The 12,094-nt window shown below is 33.0% G+C and overlaps 1 protein-coding gene across 1 annotated transcript; it reads left to right on the forward strand.

The window, feature by feature from the left end:
• The first annotated feature begins 2,771 nt into the window (after positions 1 to 2,771).
• Positions 2,772 to 9,407, forward strand: LOC109816849 (putative serine/threonine-protein kinase At1g54610). Its single transcript, XM_020381999.3, has 8 exons — positions 2,772 to 4,020; positions 4,696 to 4,980; positions 5,145 to 5,462; positions 5,843 to 6,070; positions 6,987 to 7,084; positions 7,570 to 7,684; positions 7,990 to 8,445; positions 8,999 to 9,407. Exons 1-8 carry the CDS (start codon positions 3,601 to 3,603, stop codon positions 9,173 to 9,175), a joined length of 2,097 nt encoding a protein of 698 aa, XP_020237588.1. The 5' UTR covers positions 2,772 to 3,600; the 3' UTR covers positions 9,176 to 9,407.
• The last annotated feature ends 2,687 nt before the right edge of the window (positions 9,408 to 12,094 follow it).

The raw sequence follows: 12,094 nt of genomic DNA on the forward strand, positions 1-12,094 counted from the left end.
ACGTACCTGTATCCATTAACGTTGATCAAAAGGTTGCAGCGGAATAGTCTTTTGGTGCAATGATCTTCCTCAGCCAAATCACTGGATTCCTTGATGGGACTTGATGTTACTCTTCTGATGGGGAGACAGAGAGACGTGTGTTTCTGATTTGACATATTGGGGACCATGACCATCTTTATGATTTTAAACCTATTAGGATTCCCATTAACTCCTAACGGGCCAAATCTGGTTTCCACTTATTTGGGCCCATATTAGTTTTTCCTGTTGGCAGTCTAAAGGCTCACTAAAATTATATCACTTTTATTAAGCCCAACTAAATGTAAATAACTAATATAAATACTACAAATAATATATATAGCCCACAATAATTATTAAAAATAAAATTTCTAACAAGAGTAAAAAGCAATTGCAATGTGTTGAGATTGTGCAATAATACCTGCACTCAACATAGCCACAGGTTTAGCTTTATGGTGAAAGACCAAAACGTTTCTGTCACACCAAATAAGCCACATAACTATGGGGAAGAGTACAACATTAGACATGATTTACTCTCACATCAAAACGATGAGTTTTGTGCCATTCGTTGGAGCATTGAGGTTAGGAAAACCACTAGCCACCCACACTAGTTCAGAAAAAAAACACAGTTAAATAAACAATGACTTATAGTTTCGTCTGCAGCCAAACAACGTGGACAATTTCTAATTTGAATAATGTGGCGCTTAAATAGAAGTTGTCTCATTATATAACCATATTACACGAACACATTTTGAGGAAACCATTGAATTTGCATCCCATACATCGAGATAACAAAAATCATTGACTTGGCAAGTGTAACCTGCCTTGGTTTGTTGAGAATACGTCTTTTTCACCAAACAAACAATGTTCTACCTTGTCTATAACATCAATAAAAATTGACTTTGTGATTCATCATTGAAACTTAATTACATAATTCGAAATACTTGTCCAAATGGCTAGTGAACCGAATTCTAGTAACACCAAAATTGACTTGCATTTAAGAGTAAATTGATGACAAAAGTTTTATAATTTGTGAAATTCATCTATGAGGTTCAGAAACAATAAGTCATAACTCTAGAGTTTGAAATTTGAATCTTAATCAATATTTTTTTATTTTAATTTCTAAATTATTATTTTCTATCATATTTTAAAGATCAAATTTTTTCTATTTAAACTACGAAAAATCATGTGTAAGTTCGTAATTAATTGAACCTAGTCTCTTAAATTCGATACTTAGACTGTGTTCATTTTTTCTACCACGGTAAAATGTGTTTTTCTTAAGCGCATATAATACGCAACAAGAAACCAATGCACAAGACTTGTCCGTGCTTACCTTCATACTTGAAATGGAGCAGAATTTTCCCAACACATTAGCCACGAAACGAGCTTGAGACGTCATGACCAAATGTCTTTTGTAAAGAAGAGATGTGAAATTCACAGTCATGTTTGAGTGGGCAGTATAGGTTTCCATCTTGCTTCATAAACCTATTCAAAAATCATAGCTCACAAATCGCTCCATGTAGAAAACAAACAAATAATAAACATGTAAGGGAGAGAGGCTCTCCTAATTTTAGTCTATGAACTTTTGTTGATTTTCACATTTAGTCTTTGAAAACAAAAATCGATAATTGACAAAAGTTTATAGAGTAAAAATATATTTAATTCTTTAATTTATCTAATACTATTGACATTTTTTTTTAATTTTTAATTTTCAATTATAATAAGAAAATAATTAATGAATTTAAAAGTTTTTTTTAATCTGAATGGTATAGCTATATTTGTCAAACAAAAATAAATAAAAGTGTAATGAGTTTTTATGTTTGGAAAATTCTTTTCTAATATGCTATTTTTTTGATTGCTCAATAATTAAGTTTTGAATTGCACATAAGAAAAAAATTAAATAATTAAGTGAATTTGAAAAATATTAATATAAATATATAAAAGTAAAAGATATTACATAGAAATCTAATACTTATATAAATAATTAAATGCATTTAAAAATAATAAATTCCAGCTAATTACAAATTATCATATATGTTATGTTATTATTTATTAACTCTTATGTAAATTACTTTAAAAATTATATTGATAATATTTTTTTAATTTAGTGATAATATAAAATATTTTTACATTATAATTATGTAGAAATTATAAAGTCTAATTTTTTGATTAAAATTATTGTGAGAAAATACAATATACACTCATTATAAATACTTTTTTATACTATCATTTAATTATAATCTATTAATTTTTTAATAAATTTATTGATTTTAATAATTATTATTCCATATAGTTATACTAAAAATGAATATAAGTATTTTCTTATACTATTATTTAATTAAAAATTATCATTTTTATAAATTTGTCAACTTTAATGATAATTATTTTATGTTATATTAAAAATGATTTCTAATTGATTAATAATGTAAAAAATTTACATCGACAATACGTACCATTAAATTCAAGAATTATTTATGTTTAAGATATTTTCAGCATAATTTTTTTATTTATTTTTTATTTAGCACCTTAACAAGATCTAAAATTGATTATTAAACATTTGACTAAGAATTACCGGATTGATTTTAACATACAAAATGGAATCATGCGTATCCAAACATACCGAACAAGAAGGAATGACTTTAATTTTTTTAAATATCCAATGACACTTTTGCCCTGCCACTGAGAATGGGAAGAAAAAAAGAAAAATAATGAAAAATTAAAAACGCGTTTAATGCTGAGCATTGATATTCCAAACAGAACTCAACGACCAAAATAGAGGCTTTGAACACAAAAACTAACTCCAATCGTTCTTTGACAGAAGGAACACGGTGGAGGGAGAGAGAGTACAACACTATATGGAATCATGCATCAATAGAGAGAGAGAGAGAGAGAGAGAGAAAGTGTGAGCTTTTGTTTGTGTGTGAGAAAGAGAGAAAGTGGAGTCTTTTGACTGAGCATAGCCGGCAAAAGCCGTCTAAGGTTGTTGTTGTCTGGTTGATGATAATGTTCTTTTTAATGTCTGAATACGCGTTGAATTTTCAGACATACCCATCACCACAATTTTTTTCTTCTCTTTCTAGTTAAGCTTCTGATCCGTTTTCACCCTTAATCCCAATTCAAAGGTCCACCGAGTCTTTTTTACTTTTTAATTGATTCCATGGTTTATAAATTATAATAGTCCCCGAGTGTTATCATCTTCATCCATCTCAGACTTGTATATTATTGCTTGAATTTCCTCTCCTTTATTGAGCAATGATTCCTTTATGACAGTTAGCATTGTTTGTTGGAGGGTTAGGAATTGTGGGTTTGATTCAAGTTTACTGCTTTAGAATCGGGTGTTTGGAATCTTCCTGTATTGGATTCTTGGTCTCTGCTTTTGAATTGGGTATGTGTGTGTGACAAAAAGTTTTCATCTTTGCTTTTGAATAGAAATAAAAGGAAGGTATTGTGTAGTGGGTGGCTTTTTTAGTTTTTATGAGTTCTGGTGGAGTTGTTAGAAGAAGATGTGTTGATGGTGAATGGTGATCCTACTTTTTGAAGATAATATATAGTTGTATAGTTGATGTGATATCTTTCTTCTTCAACATGGGTTGCTTTTATTCTAAGAGTTCAGCTGTGAAGGACAGCAAAGAAGGTGTCACAAAGAAATTTCAATCATATAGCACAAGGCCTTCGGAGTTGAATGTTTTGCGGTTGAATTCGACAAGGAAGATTGAGGAGGGTAGGGTGAAAGATGCGTTAATAGATGGTGGTCATGTGAAAAGTTCATTGATTGACAAGAAGGCCAATGGTTCAGGGCAGTTGTATTTTGATCATGGTGGGAACAAGAAAATAGAGAAGCCTGAATTAGCTGTTGTGGACCATATTGGCCCTGGAAGGGTTCCAAAGGCTATAGAAGGAGAGCAAGTTGCAGCAGGATGGCCGGCATGGCTTTCTTCTGTTGCCGGTGAAGCTATCAAGGGATGGATTCCGCGGAGTGCGAATACTTTTGAGAAGTTGCATAAAGTAAGTTGCTCTGTCTCTGTTTGTATTATAATTAAACTGTTGTGTAATTCTCACTGCTGTCTTATGCATGCTTGTGCCAAAATTCTCTGAACACTTGCCAGGTGAAAGATACCGCGTGCACTTTTGCTGGAATTGTTAAATTATCAAGGGAAAAAAATTTGAAAGCATGGTCAATGTTAACTGGGTTTCCATGCATTGTGTACTTTAAAGTTCATGAACCAAATATGGGGTAGCCAAATATTTAACTTTTCAGATGATAGTCAACTTTATTACAGGAAGACGTTTCCTATAGGAATCATTGTGGTTGTTTTACGAATGAAATGTTGGCTAGTTTCCACTTACTGGCACCTGCTCTCCCATGAAAGAAAAGAAAAAGATCAATGAAGTTTGATTATGTAGAATATAGAAACGGGGTGACCATATTTTGTGTTCAATTCATCTGGCAGTTTTCTTATAATGCTTTGGAGTTCAAGATGGGGTTAATTCGATTATATTTGTTGTAAAGAAAGGAGAATGCCAGTTAGGCTGACTTTATTTTGTCTCGCTTTTGTGTTTAAAACTTTTTATATTGGTGAAGGAAGGAGTCTATATACTATGATATTCCTTATCATTGATGAAAGTGGTATTTTTCTTTAAATGATTAATTTGATGATGGCATGTCATTCTATTATGCAGATTGGGCAAGGAACTTATAGTACTGTTTATAAGGCACGGGATGTGATTAACCAAAAGTTTGTTGCATTGAAGAAAGTACGCTTTGACAATCTTGATCCTGAGAGTGTCAAGTTTATGGCAAGGGAAATCCATGTTCTGCGTAGGTTTGACCATCCAAACATAATAAAATTGGAGGGCTTGATAACATCACAGATGTCTCGCAGCTTGTACCTTGTTTTTGAGTATATGGAGCATGATCTTACAGGACTTGCATCAAATCCTGATATCAAGTTCTCTGAACCACAGGTAATGATGATATCTTTTCATTTACTCAATCTCTGTTTTACATGGAGTTGAAATTCTTGTGCATGTGTGTCTGGCATATAGGAAAGTAACTATTCTTGCCTTCAATTCTGTTTTTAATAAAAAAAACTCGTAAAACAGCAATGTCTTTTGTTTTCCATTGCCAGCTGAAATGCTACATGCAGCAACTTCTTAGTGGATTGGATCATTGTCATAGTCACGGTGTCCTCCACCGTGACATAAAGGGCTCAAATCTTCTCATTGATAATAATGGACTCTTAAAGATTGCCGATTTTGGTTTGGCGAATTTTTTTGACCCCCACCAGAGTGTTCCGTTGACAAGCCGAGTAGTAACTCTATGGTATAGACCACCAGAACTTTTACTCGGAGCAAATCATTATGGGGTTGCAGTGGATTTGTGGAGCACTGGTTGCATACTGGGTGAATTGTATACTGGAAGGCCCATTTTGCCAGGAAAAACAGAGGTATGAGTTTGTGAATCTAGTTTCTATCATTTTGTCACCATAAATGTTTTGCAACTGGGCTTTCAGTTGGCTTTGATGATATAATATATTTATATTTTATGGTATTTCAGTAGTTTATGTCTGTTGTAATTTCTTACTACAAGAATTATAAAGGAAAAGTAATTTTTGTACTGCAGTTACATGATGAAAATGATATTGTTTTTCTATTAAATTACTATCACTTTTATTGGGTGGGTTCTCTTTATCTTGCGCTTATTTTACCTTATTTTACACCAGTCTAGACTGTTGGCCTCAATTTTATAAATTGATACTAATACTAGTATTATGTGTTAATAAAGGTATATACAAGGTATCTGAATGTTAATTTTATTTTCTTGTAGGTTGAGCAGTTGCATCGGATTTTTAAACTTTGCGGCTCACCATCTGATGACTATTGGCTTAAATTGCGCTTGTCACATTCAACAGTATTCAGGCCCCCACACCATTATAGGCGATGTATTTCAGATACATTTAAGGACTACCCATCTACTGCAGTAAAGCTCATAGAGACCCTTCTTTCTGTAGAGCCAGCACATCGAGGGACTGCAGCAGCTGCTCTGAAAAGTGAGGTGAGCTGGTTTATATGTCCAGCAAGTAGTTATATAATTTGATCGAGTGGCATCACTTAGGAAATTACCGCATCTTTGATGCATTTACCTGTGTGGTGAAGCTCTTCATGATGCTTCCTTCCATTATATCCCCATACTCAACTTCAAACATAGTTGATATGCCACGCAAAAGTTTGATTAATGCTTCTATGCCATTGGATAAAACTTTTAAGTTATAACTTTCTCATTTGGACTTGGAAATTAATGTTTCTTTAATCACATATCTCATAAATCTTCGTTTAATTCATCCTCATTTAGATTCTCATGTAGCTGTGGAAGAAAATGTGATAAGACAAGTAAAGATTTCCTGACATTGGAACTATCCAAATTGCAAGCATTTGATATCTTGGTGATGTGTCAATACTCAATATAAGTTTGTAGTTGTAAATATTGTTTTCCATGATCACCTGCTAAAATGAGTACTCTGTGGGTTATCATAAAAATCTATCTTAATTTTCTTTCAATGTTCTTTCTTTACATGTTCTTTTGTAGAGCCCAATGTCATTAATTGATATTTGTATTTTGCTCCATTTAAAGGTAAAATGTTAGTTGTTCTTTATTTACACGCAACTGTAAATATATATTCTTTTTCACTTTAAAAGTCATACGATTGTATGTTTGTTCTTTTTCTTTTTCCTTCCCATTGTTAAACAAGATCTTCTGGCCATTCAATACAAGGGAAGATAATGAAATCAAGAAGTCAGTTGCAAATAGATGAGATCAAAAGATATATTTGTCACTTTACTGCAATGTTATTAAGTTGGAAATCAAATTTCTCATGCAATTCTGACAAACATATTTCAGGAACCTTTTTCCTTTCTGACCTGCTAATATGATTGTGATTCTCCATTTTGAAATTTTCCTCATTTATTGGCAGTTCTTTACATCAGAGCCTCTGCCTTGTGATCCATCAACTTTACCAAAATATCCTCCCAGCAAGGAGATTGATGCTAAATTACGGGATGAAGCAAGAAGGTATCCATATAGGTTGATTGTTTTTATGTTGAGGCAAAAATCAAAATCAATGATATGCATTTCTAGTAATTAGTATTATGATTATGACTTAGAACTCCAAAATGGAGTCTGTTGTTAGGAATATAAATTATGTGGTTTAATCTGAAAAATCTGTGTAATCAAATTGATGTCTTGTTGACTTATAATTTTAAATCTTGATATCTCTGCCAAGAGCAAAAGCATCTATAATGGGGTCTCTTGTGTACCTTTGGTACAAGAAATGTGCATATTAGTGATGATTGAATTTTTGAATACATAGCTATATCCGGGTCTTCAAAAACATTTTGGCCATGCTACTGTAACTGCTTGCTTTTATTTTGTTTCATCATGACTGTTGGCTATTCTTTCTGAATCCCTTGATTCATGCATTCATGCTGAAAGGTTGCCTTGTTTTGTAAGGCTATTGCTGATAACTAACATGTAGTCGTTTTTGTTTACTGTCGAAGGCAAGGAGCTGTTGGAGGTAGGGAGCAAAAAGTTGCCTCAGGAGTTAGACAAGATAGAGGACACAGGGCCAATGTCACAGCAAAAGACAATGCTGACCCAGGCTTATCAGTAAAGGTAATCCAACAACTTTCAAATTTTATTGAATGACTTGCTTCTATGGGATACCTTGGGGTATTGACCTTGAAATTGGGGGAAAAGAAAAAGAAATTTTTATACTTTGAACTGGCTCTTGATTCAGCTAGGATATTGTTCAATATTTTTAGATACAGATTGAACTGTTGTGAAATATAAAGAATGTTGTTAGTTTGATGATCACCAGTACTTTAAGTATTCTTGTGCTCTTTTCACATATGTTGTTTCAACTACCCTACTTTTTCCCCCTTCTTCCACTACATTTATCTTAGTGTTGTTTGATGCAGCAAGGACGTTATACCAGCTCAAAGAACCGAAGTGAATTATCCAACCCTCATAGGGGATCGGTGTCTGGGATTCTGGTTTTCCCTCACAAACAGTCAGAAGATAGTAAAGAAATGGAAAATAATTTATCTGGGCATATTTATAAGAGGCCTTCACATTCTGGCCCATTGGTTCCCGGTTCTGTCTGGGCAAAAGGTGGAAAGGAAGTTGATGACATGCCTCCTGTTTCTAACAAAGGGAACCTATCAAAACTATCTGGGCTAGTGGCATCTAGGACATTGTTGTCTGAAGATCAGGAGGATAAAACAGTTCACTTGCACCACAGAAAACCAATAGAAGTAAGAAAATCAGTGGAGTCAACTAATGGATCTGAGTCAAGAAGGCGGCAGGATCAGAAACGGATTGTTGATTACAATCAAATTGAAAGTAGAAGGATCCCGACGGAAAAATCAACTCCGGTTAGTTTTCTTTTTTGTTATTTCTTGTTTCCTTTTTTAGCTTTGTTAAATCTAAATATTTGGTAGTGGAAGTCTTTGATAGGCATCAATAAGGATTTGGATTCTCTCCTATTACATGATCATTCTGTCGGAGAGAGCAGACACAACTTTTTTGAGTAGGGACTAGGGTACTTGATGGCTTATAATGTCTACTAGTTATATTCAAAATTCTCACTCTTTTTCTTTCTATCAGAGCACTCTCTTGTTATGTGAGAACAAGAGGAATCCGCATTTCATTAATGACGTCAAATTGTCATGATTTTCTATCAATTTGTGCTCTTATTTTTATGAAATTCTCTAGTCCATTATTATTTGTTTTAAGCACCTACAGGTAGTACCCTATGAGTTCTATGTAGCATTTTTAAGTCACTGGTTTTTGGAGTCCAAAGTCCAAACATTTATGGTTAGAATCAACAATCAATAAACATTTGAAACCCAAGTACTGTGGCAATACTAGGTTTTTTTGCTTGAATCTTGCTGAATTACTGAATATTGGTGTGGGGTCCTATTTCAGGGCGGGCGCGAGTCCATGGGAAACAAGATATACCTCTCAGGTCCATTAATGGTTTCGTCAAGCAACATGGATCAGATGCTCAAAGAGCATGAGAGAAAGATCCAAGAGCTTTCAAGACGAGCGAGAATTGACAAGTCAAGAGCAAGAGGTGAGAAAGTTCGAGCACGGCGGAAGTAGTCAAATTACATAACTATTTCTTATTGTTCATCTTATATTTTTATGACAGCATCTATTTGTCTCAAGCCTTAGGAGAGAAAAAAATGGGGAGAGGAAGAGAGTGTATTCAATCTTAATGTAGCATATATCATGTAAATTGCAGGCTTTATAAGAAGTTGAGCTTTCTTCAACTCTTCATGTTTCACCCTTATTATATAAAATATAAGCAATTCAATTTATTATGTTCTTTCCACTCTTCATGTTTAACCTTTTAGGTTTAAATGATTTTACTTGTTTATGTTGGTGCTACACTTATTTTTCTAACTAAAAGGGAGAAGAAAAGTATATCCTATGAAGTTGAGAGGGACAATTATTGCTGAAAAGATTATAACCATTCCCAATATGAAGAAAAGCAGAATAAACAGGACAGTACGAAAATAAAGTTTATGTTGGCTTTAATGTAAAATGTCATTCAGATTTGCCCCACCATGAGATGTTGAATACATATGGCTGATTTTAGTTGTGCTAGAAAATTCAGATTGATGCACTCTTCCCAATTCTGTTTTTCTATTCCCTCCAAGAACACTTCCACCACCTGCCTCATTGTTGGCCTAATACATGGTCAATGGTAGTTAGAGCTGCACAATAAAATATGATTTGGTGAGCCATTGATTTATATCATGAAATAGACTTCAAATGGTGGGATACATGGATGAATTGGTGCTATGAATAACATTATTTTTCAAGTTTAATGACTGTTTTATATTGTCAATTAATCAATCACAGTATGTATGACTTTCAAGTAGTTTTTATTAATATTAATAAATTTATCATACATGACAATTTATGATTAGATGACAGTGAAATCTTTATCAAATTATCAATGCATGGACTATTTTCTCTAATTTCCTCCCTTTTTTTTTCTTCTTTTACAAATCTCATCAAAGAAAATGAAGAATCAAACAGGTTTAAACTGTCAAATGAAAAGAGACTGGCGCATATAGTTATTTCATTGAATACTATATATTTTTTATATGACATTTGAAGCTATTATTTTCATCACTTATATAAATCTTTTGAAATTTGATTTGATTCTAATTATAACTCCATGATTCAAAATGTAACATGGCAACTTGCGATTTGATAACCTTGCTAGGTTCAAGGTTCCACATGACAAACCGAAATGATTAATAAGCACTCTCTTATCTTCCTGAATGTCAATGGTGTGTCAACTTCATCATGGTCACTATGAAATTTGTCACTGTCAATGAGGGACAATACCCAATGAATCACCGGTGTCTTATCTTCCACAATATCACATCTACAGCTAATATTTCAAAACTAAACATGAGGGATGGTTGCCAAATTCAATCTAGTTGTGGAGCTATACATGCCCCTCAGTCCCTGTTACTCTAGTTGTGTCAAGCAACTGTCCCATGTGATGCAGTCTGGCTAGGCTAAAATCCTCGAATATTGCATTCATGTCCTTTTCAAATATCAATGTCGTGCTTTGATGTTCCTATACATGATTTGTTTTTCAAAAAAAACAGTAAGTCCAGGGATAATTACACCGACTCTTTTCAGATGAACTAATTATCCTTAGACCCTTACTTAGGAAATCCGAAGTATTCCTTTGTTATTTTTATATTTTGTGTGCGGTCCTTACAAAATTAAGAGGTTTGTTATTTAGTAATAATGCAACCTCACGAATTCTTTCCAACGAGTATGTGAATAAATACGAGATTGTCCTAATTTAATCAATATTCTCAATCTATAAAGTGCAGCAAATATTCTTAATTGTGATAATTTAAAGGAATAATAGCCGCAAAATTATTTTAATTGTGATGTCTGAGGATAAAATTCAAGAAATTATATAACTTTGAAAATTAAAAATACAATTAAACCTAATATCTAATTTAAAAGAAATCATGGGTGCCCCTATAGGCATAATCATACCCAGGAATTGAACTTCTTTCAACGAGCTTAAAGATTTCGGTTATCTATATGTCAAACATTATTGATATTCACAAATGAACTCTTGTGATCTAAACATGCATCCCTTTGACGCACATACAAAGACATCTGTCAGCAGCAAAGCTTCACCAAACTGAGAAGTTTTAATTGCTCGTGTACTCCATTTTTCCTGTTGCTCCAGAAAATCTCACATACATTTTATCCAATAAAATCCAAGGTTAACATGCCTACTAATCAATGGCCTTTTGAGGCCTTTTTTCTCTACTGAAGCCTACACAACCTGTGAAATTCAGAAACCCTATATACTTGGTAGTTATGACCATTGTTCAGTTCCTACACCATCAGTTTTTTCACCATACCAAGACCAGCAGATTCAGAATATGGTCAAATCAGTAAATTCAAGTTAACATTTATTTACACGATTCCAATTATTTAAAGCATATTTAGATAAACTTATCCGGAAGCACTTTTAAGAAGCATTATAAGAAGGAAAAATCAAATGACTTTTTTCTTAAGCTAAAATTAGTTTATCCATAAGATATTTTATAGAAACTCTTTTCCATTTATCTGCAAAATCTCATTTTTAACTCATGCATAAACTAATTTTTGCATGTAAAAAAGCTGATTTTAATTTTCTTTTTATTTTTCTTTCTTAGAAGTATTTCTAGAGAAATTTATCCAAAAAAAACTCCCTTAATTAAATTATTTGTTTCTAAAGCCATCAAATTCAATAGCATAAAAGTTGAGAATGGAATCTTCAAACATCTTAGCTGAACAAATGGAATTTTTCAAAAAGTCAGAACTGATATTAATCTCTGTAAGGCTGTAACATTTAAGAATTCAAATCCATTCGCAGAAAGCTACTACATGATGATATATACGTGGGAAACCGAAATGTAGGGACAGTTTTGTTCAACTCCAAAAATAACCTTTTAAAATCGCAATTACAATCAAAAGAAAATGAGC

Source organism: Cajanus cajan, chromosome 8 (genome assembly GCF_000230855.2).
Source record: "Cajanus cajan strain Asha chromosome 8, NIPB_CcT2T_4, whole genome shotgun sequence".
NCBI classification, from domain to species: Eukaryota; Viridiplantae; Streptophyta; class Magnoliopsida; order Fabales; family Fabaceae; genus Cajanus; species Cajanus cajan.

Bases quoted from the DNA above. Each gene is read 5' to 3' on its own strand.
- LOC109816849 (XM_020381999.3), top strand. From the start codon at position 3,601: ATGGGTTGCTTTTATTCTAAGAGTTCAGCTGTGAAGGACAGCAAAGAA. The intron at 4,021-4,695 runs GTAAGTTGCTCT...TCTATTATGCAG, and splicing joins CTTTTGAGAAGTTGCATAAA to ATTGGGCAAGGAACTTATAG. The intron at 8,446-8,998 runs GTTAGTTTTCTT...GTCCTATTTCAG, and splicing joins CGACGGAAAAATCAACTCCG to GGCGGGCGCGAGTCCATGGG.